At 42.3% G+C, this 18,972-nt stretch overlaps 1 protein-coding gene across 1 annotated transcript in view; it reads right to left on the bottom strand.

Annotated features, from left to right (window-relative positions):
• The window catches only part of LOC311113644 (voltage-gated delayed rectifier potassium channel KCNH1-like), a gene marked incomplete at both ends in the record, with an annotated part of 65,832 nt that overhangs the window by 36,793 nt on the left and 10,067 nt on the right, over positions 1–18,972 (bottom strand). Inside the window, 3 exons of the mRNA XM_084156912.1 lie at positions 1,520–1,772; positions 6,272–6,471; positions 16,435–16,864. Coding sequence (XP_084013038.1) covers positions 1,520–1,772; positions 6,272–6,471; positions 16,435–16,864 — 883 coding nt within the window. The remainder of the gene's footprint in view (positions 1–1,519; positions 1,773–6,271; positions 6,472–16,434; positions 16,865–18,972) is intronic.

The following is an 18,972-nucleotide window of genomic DNA, read 5'->3' as shown; positions in this document are numbered from 1 at the left end:
AATTACTTACAAATCATACAATGTGATTTTCTGGATTTTTGGACCCCAGGAAGATAAGGGGGATCCATAATAAATACAAATACAAAATAATTCACATTTCCTGTTGCTGCAGTATTATTTTCCTTCTGTAGCAAACTGGCTCAAATTAAGATCCTACATCTGTAAGTCAACTCCACAGAGCTTCACACAAAGCTGATTTTGTTTATTACAGTTAGGACTATTACTGTTTGTGTGGACACGCTCACTGCTAATTTTCACAACATTAGTTTCTGAAGAATAATGGCTTCATGAGAATCGCTCTAAGGGGTTGCACAGATATTGTCACAGCGCTTATGAAAGTAAAAAGCACCTGACTATCAAAAAAACCTACTTTATGCATAAAAATAGAGTTTGCTCAATGTAGACCCTTGAGCATACTTCCTGAACAGATTGTATAGGGAATAGAGACGCTTTTATTCACTTTTCATTAAAAAGAAGCACAGATGTAATTTGCTATTTTGAGGCTGGCTTACGATTTAAAGCAGCAGACATGAACCCACATCAAGGGGTGGATCTCAGCAATCAGAGTCTCTAGTGTCGCCTTGAATACTAATGTGATGCAATACCTTACACAAACAGGAAACGTGTTTTTCAGCGCAATCCACTTTACTCCAAACTCAACTTCATCAAATGAGCAATAAGCCAGTGTGGGGATCTATTTTCTTACAACTATATGTGATGCCTAGCTTAGAAAGAATACATTAATGATTAAACATAATAGGTTTGTGCTGTACTGATATAGATTGTTTAACATAACAAGCTGTGATTAATGTGAAGAACCGTTAGGGGGTAGGCTGAGACAGACTTGTGTCTCACATACACACACACTGCCTCTTTGTTAAACCGCTCAAGGACATGTGTTCTGCTACAGTGGAGAGGAACAGACTATGTCTGAGGTTGCTGACTCGAGACAAGTTGTGGAGATAAGAACTCATGCCTGGCAACAGTGAAGCGCCAAGGGGCTGGGACCAGCCTGTGCGCCAACGATAGGCTGAGTAAGTCTAAACCACGCTCAGACTCTACTCTGATAGGCCTGCTTGGAGCAGGAACTATCTCTGTCAGAGTATTTAAAGAAGAACTTATAACAATGGCTCAGTTCTCTGACTGCCCTGCGTGGTTTTTCAGTGGGCCCGTATATACGAACATCATATTTACCAATTCAAGTGTTTGCATTAATTAAAATACTAGTCTATTTTAGAAGACGTGTATTGACCTCTTATTGTTCCTATACCAGATTTGAATTGACACAACTTAACACCAGGTCCATCAATGCTCTATACATTTAAAGGTCACTATGCCTAATATCGACACGAAAACACACAATTTTAGTATGCAAATGTTTTCGAATGTCAGATGTTATTGACTATACATACAGATACCAAAGATGGACTCTTGGCCATGTCTCCCTCTGGTCTTTTGCCCTCAATGGCACTTCCTGGATAAATTACGGTTTAAGGATTAAGAAAAAATAAACCCTCACCTAATATGGCCACAACCTCATCGTCCTGGATGACCTCCAAGGATCCGGATACCACGAAGCAGAGGCTGTCTACGCTTTCGCCCGCGTGGTAGATGAGGTCCCCGGGGGCGCTGTGGGTGGTCTGGAACTCCATGGCCAGGGCCCGTAGGCACCCATCGCTCGCCAGTCGGAAGGCTGGGTGCTCCTTGAACACCTTTCTGTTAAGATGGACACAAATGTCCGCCCGCATGTCCTTGGGGCAAATCTGCAACACCTGTGGGAGACAAAAGCTACTTACAGTAACTATTGAAAGATAGCTAATATGAGTTTTTCTACATTGTAATGGACACGGTAAACCTTTAGTAGGTAGGTTGCTAGCAGGCTTTGCCTGCGGTACAGCAAAGTCAGCGTGTGCTCACAGAGGATGTGAAATTATAGCCTACAATGACTTTGCTCATGATCATGCACGCCGCAACGACATGTAACTTTAAGTTACTTGAATTTTCTTTCGTGGGTGCCTTTTCATTATCTGGATAGACACTTGTGGTTTCTAGCTAACGTTACACCAATCAAAGCAGTGGAGCGTGTAGCGAAGCAAAACTTTAGTGGTCAAAACCATTCATCTTGGGGCGACGGGGGGTGCGAGTTTGCAAAATGCTATCATACAGTATCATTCAATTATACCGTTTTATAAAATGGTCACATGTATATATTTTTAATAAAGACTAGCAAAATTTTTTTTGAAATGTGACAAATTATCCAATGGATTATGATAATTTTCTGGTAAAAAAAAAAGTGGAGTTGCAAAAAAACACAAGTTTTCACCCCCTATTTTAATTTGCTGCATGGCTCAGGCAGCCAAGTGGCCACAAGGCTGTTTGGCTCATCTCAGTAGAGAAGAGTAATAACTTCGCAGCTGTTTCTGATTAATAAACAATGCCATGCTGATGGGTGGTAACATAAAAAAAACTGCCCTGAAATGTAGGCTGAAAATAATTTGTATGTCATATCATGGGAAAAAACACCGCATTCACACGGATCTGCATGAAGTGGGCAGTTCGGATTTGTCACTTCAAGCCCAAATATATCATACTTTGACTAAAACGATGACTTATTAACTTAAATTGTTGTGCAACATCATGGGTAAGCTCTGGCTATAGTCTTTCAGCTCGAAAAAGTGGATTTCTACTGGTGTGGGTGTTTAGAAAAGGCTTGAATGAAATGACAACAAGTAGAAAATAAGCTAAAACTTCCCCCCTAAAGGAATGATCCCTTTAACATCAACTTCAAAAAGGTGAATCTTTGCAAATGTCAGTCTCTCCCTGTTGCACATGATTACCTCTGCACCTCCTATTGTGTTAAATGTTAAAAGGTCATACCCAACAGGATTTTGCAGGACCAGGTAAGGAATCATTCTAATTTAGGATGAGCCAGAATACAAATAGAACCGGTGATTTTGAAATATGACAGTAGATAACAGCACATCAGATTGTATTTGTAGTTCAGTATGAATCTATTCCCTTTTGACATAATAGAATAATACCATAATAATAATACATTGTAGGGATGTGCATCCTTCCCTTTCAAGACGATTCGATGCGTATCTAGATACATGGGCTCGGATACGATACCAGAATGAGACGTTTTAGTTTGAAACGATTTAGTGCGATTCGGTTGAATTAGAGAATTAATCGATGCGATACGATTCGATGCACTAACATTTGTTGCATAAACACATTAAATTTCCATTTTTAATTCAAATCTGCTGCTGATGGAGCTCATGAGCTGGGCCTCTCTGAGCTGGAGTTATCTGAGTTGATGTGTACATGTGCGTGTGTAAATGATGCATGTCTATGGTGTATACTATGTTGGCACCTAATCTGAGCCATAAAGGAGACTAGGCATCTACCACCCCACTATCATAGTGCAGATTAAGTGTTTGACCTAGTAATGTACATGTATCAATATTTAGCGTTTACAAATTAGCTATGACACAGCCAATAAATATATAGCACAATTTTGGATTTGACCCCCCATCTCAAAATCAAATGGTTTTGACCTTTTGGAAGTGTAGTGAGTTTTTCTCCTCTTGCTTTAGCCATGCAGTGTGCCTTGCAAAAGTGATTCCTCGTTTTGAAATGATGGACTTTACCCTATATGTCTAAAAATGACCATATACACTGATTGTTTAAAGTAAAACTACCCAAACTATTGCTGATTTGTTTTTCTCAGCAAAACTATTGCCGAACAATCTAAATAAAATCTATTGTAAACCCCGTTCAGCAGGTATATCTAGATGAGAGTTGTGTTTCCGGTAGCTTACTTTTACTCCGGTAAAACAAAATTTTCAACAGCGCATTGATAACAATAACCTAGCGAATTACATAGGTTGTCACAACTAATAAACCCTAATATCGCGCAAGCCATTTTAGCATTTGAACACAGATGTGCAAGATCAGGAACAGGCCGCTGTGGGGATCTATTTTCTTATAACTAGATGTGATGCCTAGCTTAGAAAGAATACATTAATGATTAAACATAATAGGTTTGTGCTGTACTGATATAGACTGTTTAACATAACAAGCTGTGATTCATGTGAGGAGCTGTTAGGGAGTAGGGGGAGATAAGGCTTGTGTCTCACATACACAAACACTGCCTCTTTGTTAGAACGCTCAAGGACATGTGTTCTGCTACAAAGATGTCTGAGGTTGCTGACTCTCTGGACAAGCTGCAGATAACAACTTATGCCTGGCAACAGTGAAGCGCCAAGGGGCTGGGACCAGCCTGTGCGCCAACGATAGGCTGAGTAAGTCTAAACCACGCTCAGTCTCTACTCTGATAGGCCAGCAGGGAGCGGGAACTATCTCTGTCAGAGTATTTAAAGAAGAACTTAGAACAATGGCTCAGTTCTCTGACTGCCCTGTGTGGTATTTCAGTGGACCCGTATATACAGTGGGGAAAAAAAGTATTTAGTCAGCCACCAATTGTGCAAGTTCTCCCACTTAAAAAGATGATAGAGGCCTGTAATTTTCATCATAGGTACACGTCTATGACAGACAAATTGAGAAGAAATAAATCCAGAAAATCACATTGTAGGATTTTTTATGAATTTATTTGCAAATTATGGTGGAAAATAAGTATTTGGTCACCTACAAACAAGCAAGATTTCTGGCTCTCACAGACCTGTAACTTCTTCTTTAAGAGGCTCCTATGTCCTCCACTCGTTACCTGTATTAATGGCACCTGTTTGAACTTGTTATCAGTATAAAAGACACCTGTCCACAACCTCAAACAGTCACACTCCAAACTCCACTATGGCCAAGACCAAAGAGCTGTCAAAGGACACCAGAAACAAAATTGTAGACCTGCACCAGGCTGGGAAGACTGAATCTGCAATAGGTAAGCAGCTTGGTTTGAAGAAATCAACTGTGGGAGCAATTACTAGGAAATGGAAGACTGTTTTTCTGCAAAGGGACCAGGACGACTGATCCGTGTAAAGGAAAGAATGAATGGGGCCATGTATCGTGAGATTTTGAGTGAAAACCTCCTTCCATCAGCAAGGGCATTGAAGATGAAACGTGGCTGGGTCTTTCAGCATGACAATGATCCCAAACACACCGCCCGGGCAACGAAGGAGTGGCTTCGTAAGAAGCATTTCAAGGTCCTGGAGTGGCCTAGCCAGTCTCCAGATCTCAACCCCATAGAAAGTCTTTGGAGGGAGTTGAAAGTCTGTGTTGCCCAGCGACAGCCCCAAAACATCACTGCTCTAGAGGAGATCTGCATGGAGGAATGGGCCAAAATACCAGCAACAGTGTGTGAAAACCTTGTGAAGACTTACAGAAAACGTTTGACCTGTGTCATTGCCAACAAAGGGTATATAACAAAGTATTGAGAAACTTTTGTTATTGACCAAATACTTATTTTCCACCATAATTTGCAAATAAATTCATAAAAAATCCTACAATGTGATTTTCTGGATTTTTTTTCCTCAATTTCTCTGTCATAGCTGACGTGTACCTATGATGAAAATTACAGGCCTCTCTCATCTTTTTAAGTGGGAGAACTTGCACAATTGGTGGCTGACTAAATACTTGTTTTCCCCACTGTACGAACATCATATTTACCATTGAAGTGTTTTGCATTAATTAAAATACTAGTCTATTTTAGAAGACGTGTATTGACCTCTTTTGTTCCCAATACCAGATTTGAATTGACGCAAATTAACACCGCCTACCTCGCTTTAGTCAGCGCGCGAAGCTGGGCACAGTGTTCAGTTTGACAACACTAATGATATTCCCTAGGGTTGTTCGGCATGCAAAATGACTTGTAGATCAATGACTGTCAACAGTTACATGCTTTTAGTTTGACACTGAAGGAGAGGACACATCAGTTGTCACAAAATATTAGGTATTTTTGGAAGGTAGAAAGAAAGTAAGATCAGATTTTTGTTTTGTGAATCTGTGATTTGTAATGTTTGAATCGGTTTGGGGTCAGAGGACTAATGCAGTCATATCTTAAACATTTGAATCAGGGCCGATGAGTATCGGTAAATCGTTACATCCCTAATAAATTGTATTAATATAATAATTATGATAATGAATTAATAATAATGGTATAAAAATGATAACATAATACCACCAACACATACCAGTAATATCCACGGTGATGCGTAATTTTTGCTTCCTCTCACAGACCAATTTACCATGAAATAAAGGTGCATACTGTGAGATGGTAACAAAATGGTATGGAAGGTTTGAGCAACGTTTGCGTTACCTTGTCTGTATCGATGCCTCTAGACATGGACCATGTGGAGACAATGTAGTCCATGACGCGTTCGCTGAGGCCCTTGGGCACCTGGTAAAGCTTGAGGAAGTCGCGGACGCTGTTAAGCATCTCGTGGTAGCGGTTGGTGTTGGCGTACATCTGCTGGAAGATGGTGGTCACATTACCGAAGATGGTTGCATACAGGAGTGCTGGAAAAGACAAAGAAAGAGTGTGGTCAATCTGCTGGCAAATATGGCATACTGTAGATGTGTCAACTAAAGTATTCTAGCAAACGCTCCAAGGGACCCTTAAAATTATGAGCTAATGAGAATAATAGTTTTGAGTTTATTAGCATTTCTCCACTGACAAGACTGTTCAGTCTATTATAAATAGCGAAAGAACAGAACACTAGAGACCCAAAGGAACCATTCTTGATGTTTTCTCTTGGCAGACAACAGTCTGTAAATCTGGGGCGGCAGGTCGCTTAGTGGTTAAGAGCGTTGTGCCAGTAACCGAAAGATCGCTGGTTCTAATCCCCGAGCCGACTAGGTGAAAAATCTGTCGATGTGACCTTGAGCAAGGCACTTAACCCTAATTGCTCCTGTAAGTCGTCTCTGGATAAGAGCGTCTGCTAAATGACTAAAATGTAATTTGTAAAATCCCCATATTCACAGTCATAACTTGGAAACATCATTATGCGCCCTTGCAAATGCAGCGATGTGTGTAGCAAAACAATAGTGGCATGTAATATGTATCATATCTTGTTCTCCATGGACAATATCCCTTCATTGGTCATAATGGGCTTTGGGAGATGGTCTGTAAAGACAAATGATGTCACGCTCTCTCTCACTTCCCACTGACGGCTTACCAATCAGCCATCGCTCATTCTGTCTCTCAATCCCACGGCCAGCCAATCAACATCGGCTCTCACAATTCATACCCAAGTCAGCACTTTGCCTGAGAATGTGTCGCCCCTATTCCTCTTCAAGTGTCCCACTCCTCCACAGCAGGGTCAGAGAAATTGCTAGAGGTCCTGTCAACCATTAGTAATGACACTGGTGGCATCCATTTTCAAGGGAAGTGAATCATAGTGCTCGTTTTCATTCGTTCAGGTGGCACGCCATAAGCTGAAATCGCTGGCTTTATTATAACAAAGGGGGTCATCATAATCGTTATAGGTGATATTGTGCAACCTTGCCAAAGGATGTTTTAGAAGGTGGATGATTTGACTATATGATTGAAGCTGCGGTGTTGTTGTTGACGCAATCGATCCTTGCAGAGGCGGCGAGCGAGCACAACAGGTAAACAGTAAGGGAGACGAGAGAGGGCCTGTCAGATACACAATGGGGTGACACTCAGAGGCATTAGGCTGGGCTAAAAATGTCTATGTAATTTTTCCACCGCAGCAGTGTTGAGTGACCGGCCAAATAGGCTTGCCTGAACAAGCCACACAACTGAATTATGGGTAGCCGCCTAGGATAAAAATGCAACAGTATACTGTTGACTCCTGTTAAATGCAACAGCTTGGGACGGTCTTGACAACGTACACTAAGCTGGATCATTCAGTTATCAGAAGCAATTTGAGGGTGTTATTAAAGTAATTTAATTGTAACTGGATTCAGAGAAATGTCCCGAAGGCACTCCTGCGTTGTCTTGGCTGTGTGCTTAGGGTCGTTGTCCTGTTGGAAGGTGAACCTTCACCCCAGTCTGAAGGCCTGAGCGCTCTGGAGCAGGTTTTCATCAAGGATCTCTCTGTACTTTGCTCCGTTTATCTTTCTCTCAATCCTGACTATTCTCCCAGTCCCTGCCGCTGAAAAACATCCCCACAGCATGATGCTGCCACCACCATGCTTCACCACAGGGATGGTATTGGCCAGGTGATGAGCAGTGCCTGGTTTCATCCAGACGTGACGCTTTCTCGTGGCCTGAGAGTCCTTTAGGTGCCTTTTGGCAAACTCCAAGCAGGCTGTCATGTGCCTTTTACTGAGGAGGGGCTTCCGTCTGGCAACACTACCAGAAAGGCCTGATTGGTGGAGTGCTGCAGAGATGGTTGTCCTTCTGGAAGGTTCTCCCATCTCCACAGAGGAACTCTGGAGCTCTGTCAGAGTGACAATCGGGATCTTGGTCACCTCCCTGACCGAGGCCCTTCTCCCCCGATTGCTCAGTTTGGCCGGACAGCCAGCTCTAGGAAGAGTCTTGGTGGTTCCAAACTTCTTCCATTTAAGGATGATGGAGGCCACTGTGTTCTTGGGGACCTTCAATGCTGCAGAAATGTTTGGGTTTTTGGTACCCTTCTCAGTATCTGTGCCTCGACACAATCCTGTCTCGGAGCTCTACGGACAATTCCTTCGACCTCATGGCTTGGTTTTTGCTCTGACATGCACTGTCAACTGTGGGACCTTATATAGACAGGTGTGTACCTTTCCAAATTATGTCCAGTACATTGAATTTACCACAGGTGGACTCCAATCAAGTTGTAGAAACATCTCAAGGATGATCAATGGAAACAGGATGCACCTGAGCCCAATTTCGAGTCTCATAGCAAAGGGTCTGAATACTTATGTAACTAAGGTATCTGTTTTTTATTTTTAATACATTTGCAAAAAATTCTAAAAACCTGTTTTTGCTTTATCATTATGGGGTATTGTGTGTAGATTGATGAGAAAAAAATATAATTTAATCAATTTTAGAATAAGGCTGTAACGTAAAACAATATGTGGAAAAAGGAAAGGGGTCTGAATACTTTCCGAATGCACTGTATGTATGTATGTATTTACAGGATATATATATATATATATATATATATATATATATATATATATATATATATATATATATATATATATATATATATATATACCAGTCAAAAGTTTGGACACACCTACTCATTCAAGGGTTTTTCTTTATTTTTACTATTTTCTACATTGTAGAATAATAGTGAAGACATCAAAACTATGAAATAACACATGGAATCATGTAGTAACCAAAAAAGTGTTAAACAAATCAAAATATATTTTATATTTGAGATTCTTCAAATAGCCACCCTTTGCCTTGATGACAGCTTTGCACACTCTTGGCATTCTCTCAACCAGCTTCACCTGAAATGCTTTTCCAACAGTCTTGAAGGAGTTCCCACATATGCTTAGCACTTGTTGGCTGCTTTTCCTTCACTCTGCCATCCGACTCATCCCAAACCCTCTCAATTGGGTTGAGGTTTGAGGTTTGAGGTCGGGGGATTGTGGAGGCCAGGTCATCTGATGCAGCACTCCATCACTATCCTTCTTGGTAAAATAGCCCTTACACAGCCTGGAGGTGTGTTGGGTCATTGTCCTGTTGAAAAACAAATGATAGTCCCACTAAGCCCAAACCAGATGGGATGGCGTATCGCTGCAGAATGCTGTGGTAGCCATGCTAGTTAAGTGCGCCTTGAATTCTAAATAAATCACAGACAGTGTCAGCAGCAAAGCACCCCCACACCATAACACCTCCTCCTCCATGCTTTACGGTGGGAACTACACATGCGGAGATCATCCGTTCACCCACACCGCGTCTCACAAAGACACCGGTTGGAACCAAAAATCTCAAATTTGGACTCCAGACCAAAGGACACATTTCCACCAGTCTAATGTTCATTGCTCATGTTTCTTCGCCCAAGCAGGTCTCTTCTTCTTATTGGTGTCCTTTAGTAGTGGTTTCTTTGCAGCAATTCGACCATGAAGGCCTGATTCACACAGTCCCCTCTGAACAGTTGATGTTGAGATGTGTCTGTGTCTTGAACTCTGTGAAGCAAACATTTTATAAATTGATTTGCATTTTAATGAGGGAAATAAGTATTTGACCCCCTGTCAATCAGAAAGATTTCTGGCTCCCAGGTGCCTTTTATACAGGTAACGAGCTGAGATTAGGAGCACACTCTTAAAGGGAGTGCTCCTAATCTCAGCTTGTTACCTGTATAAAAGACACCTGTCCACAGAAGCAATCAATCAATCAGATTCCAAACTCTCCACCATGGCCAAGACCAAAGAGCTCTCCAAGGATGTCAGGGACAAGATTGTAGACCTACACAAGGCTGGAATGGGCTACAAGACCATCGCCAAGCAGCTTGGTGAGAAGGTGACAACAGTTGGTGCGATTATTCGCAAATGGAAGAAACACAAAATAACTGTCAATCTCCCTCGGCCTGGGGCTCCATGCAAGACCTCACCTCGTGGAGTTGCAATGATCATGAGAACGGTGAGGAATCAGCCCAGAACTACACGGGAGGATCTTGTCAATGATCTCAAGGCAGCTGGGACCATAGTCACCAAGAAAACAATTGGTAACACACTACGCCGTGAAGGACTGAAATCCTGCATCGCCTGCAAGGTCCCCCTGCTCAAGAAAGCACATATACAGGGCCGTCTGAAGTTTGCCAATGAACATCTGAATGATTCAGAGGAGAACTGGGTGTAAGTGTTGTGGTCAGATGAGACCAAAATCGAGCTCTTTGGCATCAACTCAACTCGCCGTGTTTGGAGGAAGAGGAATGCTGCCTATGACCCCAAAAACACCATCCCCACCGTCAAACATGGAGGTGGAAACATTATGCTTTGGGGGTGTTTTTCTGCTAAGGGGACAGGACAACTTCACCGCATCAAATGGACAATGGACGGGGCCATGTACCGTCAAATCTTTGTTGAGAACCTCCATCCCTCAGTCAGTGCATTGAAAATGGGTTGTGGATGGGTATTCCAGCATGACAATGACCCAAAACACACGGCGAAGGCAACAAAGGAGTGGCTCAAGAAGAAGCACATTAAGGTCCTGGAGTGGCCTAGCCAGTCTCCAGACCTTAATCCCATAGAAAATCTGTGGAGGGAGCTGAAGGTTTGAGTTGCCAAACGTCAGCCTCGAAACCTTAATGACTTGGAGAAGATCTGCAAAGAGGAGTGGAACAAAATCCCTCCTGAGATGTGTGCAAACCTGGTGGCCAACTACAAGAAACATCTGACCTCTGTGATTGCCAACAAGAGTTTTGCCATCAAGTACTAAGTAATGTTTTGCAGAGGGGTCAAATACTTATTTCCCTCATTAAAAATGCAAATCAATTTATAACATTTTTGACATGCATTTTTCTGGATTTTTTTGTTGTTATTCTGTCTCTCACTATTCAAATAAGCCTACCATTAAAATTATAGACTGATCATGTCTTTGTCAGTGGGCAAACATACAAAATCAGCAGGGGATCAAATACTTTTTTCCCTCACTGTATATATATATATATATATATATATATATATATATATATATATATATATATATATATATATATATATATATATATTAATTGTTCTTGTCCTGGGGATAGAAATCGTTACGCTATAGCCTCATTTTGGGACTTGGGTGATTGGTTTGAGGTGGAAATGTAATTGCAGAGAGCAATCCTCTGAAATGGACTCGGTTTGTCTTCACACCACGTCCAACTGAAGCAATCCTGATTCACCCCCTTGTTTTCTCTCTCCAACACCAATCTGTCTTTTGTGTGGAAGTCTGATTACTGGAATGCATTACCACAACAGATTTCTTACCAGACTTGAGTCAGTTTAGAATAGGTAAACTGTACATAATCCAATATTCCCCCATTGTAAGAGATAAGCTTTAGAAGGTGTTTTAGAAATTAAGCGGCTGTATGTGAGGATTGGTCCACTTGAGAACTTCAATAATGGCCAAATTGCCTTGATCCAATGATTCTAACAATCCTTTACTCTGTGTGCTAAAGAATAGTGTGGTCCACCCTCACACTCTCTATATACCCCTCAGGAAAAAAAGAAGTGTGTTAACTTGTCAATTAAGAAGTAGGTATTTGAAGTCTTTGAAAGTCTTTCATTTTCTATCACACGGGTTGGATACAGGGATTGAACCCCAGTCTCCGGTGGGGGTCTCCAGGGTATGTACATAGAGCTGATAGGATTCTTCACATGACATGTTACCCCCATATGGCTGTCCTCGTGTGAACCTATATTGGAAAATTAAAGCAGGCATTGGTCTGACTGAGGATCTGAGATTCTGAGGTCGATTTGAGTTCTTATTTTATAGTAGTGGAACCCACTACATGTGACATTCGTCACGTTAACGAGTGGAAATGTATCCAGGTTTTGGGGCTAGGAGAATGGGGGTAGTGAAACTATGCTGTGTGTGGTCTGCCGAACCAGGTGCTTTCATAGGGAACTGGATCATCTGTTTTTACCATTGGATTCTTGAGCCGGCTCGAGAAGTAGTCTCAGGTACTCAGTGCATAAATAAAAAGATCAGTCCAAGTAATAAGGCACAGCAGATTAGAGTAACTGTTGATTGTTAAGACATTCACAAATTACTACGCTAATGAGCTAAAAATGGTCCACCTGGACGTCGGTTGCCATGGCAATGAGTTCCCACAAATCTAGTACCATGCAGTGACCCTAACACTCAGTGCGTTTGATTGTCCGTGGCACACATTAAGTGTGACTCCTAAATCTAAATTAAACCCAGAGCTAGCTGACAAGCCACTTAGCTCATGTCTGGGGCTTTGTCCAGGCTGGCTCGCACACAGTCATTCCTCAGAGTGTAATCGCCGAGCCCTGAAGGCACAAACTCTCATTACCTCTCAACTCCAAATGTTGCCTCATGGGGAGTGATCACCATTAGGGCTTGCCGTCAAGCACAGGGTCTCTCTTTGGTGACACTTGGATAAGACAGTAAGCTGGGCTTTAGCTGCAGGTAGCTAACTGTCAGAGTGAGGAGTGTGTGTGCGCAAGGGTTTGAATTGTTGCCCAGAGCTTTTGTTCCAGATCATTGACACTGAATGTGTCTGCTGGTTGCGTGAGACAATACAAGTCCAAAACACCCCCTGTGATCGTATATTCACCAGGATCCTGTGTTAGGCTTGAACCAGCTACCTTGCGACTTACACCAAGAGGTCCAAACCTCTTGACAAGGTCACTAGTGCCTATTTTGGCAGTTGCATGAACCAGAATCTCCATTGATTCTTCTTTTTAGGGGTAGGCAGGATGTCACTCAACCGACCTAAGTGGTCCCATGTCATCATGTACCGGCCCTGGGTGCCAAGCACCAGAACAAACTTTCTACTTGCCAATTTCTCAACTGACTCAAAATTGCTGACAACTCAGAATCAGTATAAACTGGCACTAGAATTTTATCAGGGGGTCATATGGGCTTTCAATGCACTATATTGGCATCATTATGCTGATGCATAATACCCATGGTCTTTAGTCAAGTCTACCTGATTTAGCTCATATTTCTTTTCAGAATGGGTTGAGTCCTGTACTCCCCCCTTTGGGCGCGTCACAGAAGTGACAGCTCCCACTGAGCGAGCAATGAGTCAAAGAAGGGAAAATGTGTACTATGACAAAATTGGCAGTTTACTATTTGCATGCAAAGCAATTGGTTGACATTTTGAAAAGACAAATACCTGGCAGCATCTGCATATACAATAGGGAACCGTTTGAAAGCATGACACTTCAAATGTATTTGAAGTGACTTTGCTCATTTTAGTCAATTCCTCTTTTGAGAACATTTCCATAATGTATTCTATTTGGCACAACACTGAGGATGACAACTGCTATTTCTAGTTTGTGTTCAAGCAAGTCATCATTACTGGCCCAAAAGAGAACATGACTTTATCAACTCGAAAAGGATAAATTATTAGTATTAGCTAACTCTCAGCTTACGTGAAATGACAGAGCCATTTCCTTTTAAAAGGCCTGGGCAGAAATCCTAGAACCAGTTACTAAAGCAGTTCAAATTCACAAAAAGACTACCACTGCTGCTATATTTCAACAAGAAGCGTATTGCGTCAACGTACAGTCCAGTACATCCACCTGTAGAAAATAACACCCCTCTCCATCAGTGTGCTTTGGAATGTAAATCATGGCAGATGACCCTCTGCCTGTTGGCAGTTATGGGGTGACAGGCTTTATAAATACACTGAGTATACCAAACATTAGGAACACCTTCCTAATAGTGAGTTGCGCAGGTGTTCTTAATGTTTTGTATACTCAGTGTATATAAACAGTTAACAAGCCTTGTGGGAGAGAGAGAGGAGCGTTGGTGTGCGTATGGGGACCCAGAAGGGTATGACACGGCTGGCTGCACTGAGACAAGACCACCGTGACAGCCAAGAACAACTTGTCACACCGCCATAGAGACTGTCGTGTCATAAGCTCTGGACACCGCCAAAATGCAACGGGGTGAGCTCCATGTTTTACGGCTACAGTTTACACAATTATGACCGCTCTTGTTGGGGATAAGATCTGCAGAATAGTGACTGATGTATTTATCAAGACCTAAACAACCACACATATTCAAACACACATACAGAAAATATACTACATATTCCCTCACAAACAGACCAAGACCCAAGACACAAAATCCATCCCAGGACACGCACACACACGCACACACACGCACACACACACACACACACACACACACACACACACACACACACACACACTGGCAGACGACTCAACTGGCAACATATTGCATGACTAAGCTTCTGTCCAGCTTCAAGGCTGTGGGTGGCAGACTGTCTTCCCACCACTGAGGAATAGCAGCATGACACCCCCCCCCCCCCTCTCCCGCGCCCCCGTCACTCTCGCTTCCCCTATCACCTGCCACCCTGCATCACTGTCACCCCTGGGCAGTGCCAGTCTCTCCCCGAGGTGCTGAGCAAACCTCTTTATACTCCCCCTCATCTGCTGCTGCAACACCAACACAACAATGCTGCATATGTGTGATGTGAATATATATATTTTTTATTACTTCTTCACTTGTGATTTATTCAAGTTGTACCATGTATCTTATAATTTAACTTCATAACATTGCGTTGTTTTTACTCAAATTGATTTCCTGAGTTCCTAAGCTGGATAACTTTCCCCCCTTACAGTGTACAGTATGTATTAAAATATCGAAGATAATAAGAAGGTTCTGTTGGTTGGGGTGTGATGCTTCGAACACCAGGCTTGTGGTTTTGATTCACACTCAGAAATTGGTACCAAGTCAGTATGGATCATAATGTATGCTAAATGACTTTTCCTCTCTGGGCACTGGCATCGGCTCAGCCCTGGATGGTCAGCAATGCATTCTGGGATGGAATAGTAGTTGAAAGGTGCAGATCACGCTTGCTTCATTATTCCGCAACTGTGATATGTCACAGGGATGTTGAAGTGTACTGGTCTATCCATAGTCATGTGAAACAAACTTTTGTATACTGGCAAACTTCATACCTGACACTAGCATGCAAACTGATGATGCCTGCCACAGTTGGCCCAGTCCTATCACATTTTATGTCTATTTCCAGGTAGATAATGAAGGTCTCAACTTGACCTAAAAAGATCAAACAGAACTCTTTATGCAATCCATCATATTCCCCAATCTTGAGGCCTGCGTTGCAATTGGGAACGCAATTTAAAATCACAACAGGGTTCTATAAAAACCCAATGCAATGTCCCACAATAGGACCGGGACAAAACTGTGTCAATCGCATCTCCAGTAGAAGGAGTAATCCTGTAACGATGGGCACTAGATGAATCGCTCAGTTGCCAGCTCAAAATGGATGAAAGCATTTGAAAATCCTCTTTAGATATGTGCAATCTTCACAGCACAAAATTAAACAAATTGGCATATTCATAATACATCTTAAACACCATGTGAAATTCGCCACCTGTGTCTTTTCTAAACTGATTAGAACCGTCACAATATTCATAAATGCTTCAATCAAGCATTTATCTGTAATAACTTAATGGTAAATTTAGCTGTGATTGAGTTTGATAATAAGTACTTTAAACAGAATGCTATCTTCTACTGAAGCAATTCATCAAGGATTCAGAGACATACTGGCCTGTTAACAGTACTTCTCCTTGAAGAAGCAAGGGACACATCTGGCATGGTATTTCTTAATGAAACGTAGATTGTGTTTTTCATAAAGATAATACGGCAGTCAGAGGAGGCTGGTGGGCGGAGGAGATATAATCGTAATGGCTGGAATGGAATCGGTGACAAGGTATCAAACATTGATTTGATAAGGTTCAATTTATTCCATTCCAGCCATTACAATGAACCCATCCTCCCATGTCTCCGACCTACAGTCTCCTTTGATGGCAGTGTGAAATGTAATGGGTAGGGTTCTCACTCACATCCGATCATCATCATTGCCACGGCGAAGAGCTTTTCTCCGTCGGTGGTGGGGGCAATGTTGCCGAAGCCGATGCTGGTCAGGCTGGTCATGGTGAAGTAGAGGGAAGTGATGTAGACCGAGTCCTTGCTAGGCCCGCCCTCCCACCTCCCGGAGCCACTGGCGTTGAAGCGGTACGGCGTCCCCACCGATTCGCTCAATATGTAGAGCCAGCTGTCCATCCTCACGCTGTTGGTGTTCTCGTCGATGACCTCGTAGTCGCCGATGCTGTACCAGATGCAGGCCAACCAGTGGGCGGCCAGGCCAAAGACGCACACCAGCAGGACTAGGACAGCGGCACCGTACTCAATGTAGTGGTCTAGTTTACGGGCCACCCGGCCCAAGCGGAGCAGACGGACTACTTTGAGGGAGCTGAAGAGACTGCTGATCCCCTGATGGGTAGAAAAGAAAAGAAAAGGAGAAGGGTATGGTTAGAGAGAGAATGAAAAGTAGAGCCTCGATAAGATGGCTCATTGAGGTCTGACCATTTTACTAACAAGCCTATTATCCATTGTTCATGGTTCTAACTATTTTTCTAACCGTTCATGCATTGATTAAAGATAAACTGGAAGGGTCCCAACAGTGAACCCTGTGGAACTCCACTCCCTAAAGCACTGTACAGTATATCCTGCATATGGATTTGGTACCATGGTGTAGTTCCCTGTTGTGTTAATGATAATGAATACAATGCCATTAGCTATAAAATAAAATAATAGCTGGAGGATATGCTTTACAACATGCTACTTCTACAAAACATCACTTTGCTACAGTAGCTTGTTTACTGAAGAATTCCACACTGCCGTGTGACAGAATAACGGTTATTTGGGTCCTGGACCAACCTCTGGAATTAATTTAGCCCAGGATTACTTTTGTTTTCATAGATGGGCACAGAGCAGGCATCCCAAATTAATGTTCCAGGATCTTACTCCGATAATGGTATGTGAGTACTAGGGAGGACGGGTTTCTGATCCATTTGGAGATGACACATTTAATTCCAGCATTTGAATGAGTCACTCGTATGTGGCTTTATCAAAAATCCCATTACCCTCTTTTGCATACTCAATTTGAAGCTCTTAGTGTCTTCAAACGCCAAAATGTGTTCACTTTTCAATGTGATGTGAAATCAACTGCTCATCGAATCTAGATTCCCTAAAACATTTAAGACTTAGTGTGGCATACTGTACAGAGAGGCTGAGATGCAAAATGCATGGGCCTGGCACTTCCCGAAAGGGCAAATCTACATTCAGTACTTAAGGCAAATCTACATTCAGTACTTAAGGCAAATCTACATTCAGTACTTAAGGCAAACACATAATGCAGTGTGGTTTATGTAATCCCACTAGCCTCTGCTCGCATCTGCCTCCACGACGTGTGCGAACCTACTGCATCAAGCAATTTTCAGTTCACCAGGGACACATTCATAATGCAGTTACATTCAACTACAATAAACAAATCTCCCCAATCACAGGGAGAGAAGAAGCTCTGCTTCGGTCTAAGCCAAGGAAAAACAAAAAGCTAAAATGTGTCCCTACGGCAACTTGAATGTCTCATTACAATTGTCATTGAATCCAAACAAGGTCACTGTGCTGAAAGCCTTCGCTTCAGAGGAGCAGAATGGATGCGAGCTGCATATTGCTTGAATCTGAGAGGCACAGCACCGAATGAAAAGGCAGGATAACTGCCGTTGACAAGTTCAGCAAAGGCACAGGCAGTGCCCACAGGCTTTGTGTGAGCTCACTGTGGGGGTGCTATAATCTTTCGTCACACCACCCTTCATACAACAACAGGCAGACAACAGAACAGTACATAACACTGGAGATGTGGAGAGGAAATATGGTGATGTCTGGACTTGTTTTGGTTCTAAGTTACAATGCCCAAAGTTTAAGGCCAAGAGCAGTGTTTTGACTTGTTAATTAAGCTATAACTGGCTAACAATGTTTGTTGTTTGACCATTGAAGCTCTGGTTTATTCATTATTTAAATGTGATATTGACCTTTATCTGTGCCTTCTGTAGTACAGAGTTCTTTTTAAGCTGATAATACTGTACTTGTGCGAAGGTTAGAATGGTATCACTTGCAGCATCTATTAATTACATTAAGGTTATCAAGACTAGCGCATGAATCAAGATGATCTGGACCATCCTACAAAGGCCTCTGTGCCAAGTTTGCTTCCAGTGTGTTTTACAACAGAATGTCTCGAAGAGGCATCAGAAAATGTTGCTGTTTTACCAGCCTCCAATTCCTGTGTTCTTTTTAATATGTTAGAGGGATCTTCTCTGACTTTTTAGCCTCTAGTCACAGTATTCCCCAGCAACCCTGTTGTCTGATGGTGTTTAAATATTTGACTATCTGGCAACTCTAAGGCAACTGCAGGGGATGACATTTCTACTGCTGAGAAGTTGTATTAGAATAACCATCAGAAAGCAGAGTCATCCAAATCACATGCACATTTCTAGTGTTATTCAGCCATATCTATTTTCTGTTTCAATTTGATATGACTC

The sequence above is a fragment of the Coregonus lavaretus genome, assembly GCF_964263955.1.
Source record: "Coregonus lavaretus genome assembly, chromosome: 40".
Taxonomy (NCBI): domain Eukaryota; kingdom Metazoa; phylum Chordata; class Actinopteri; order Salmoniformes; family Salmonidae; genus Coregonus; species Coregonus lavaretus.
The sequence above is the reverse complement of the archived record's forward strand: the minus strand, read 5'-3'. Positions and strand labels throughout refer to the sequence as shown.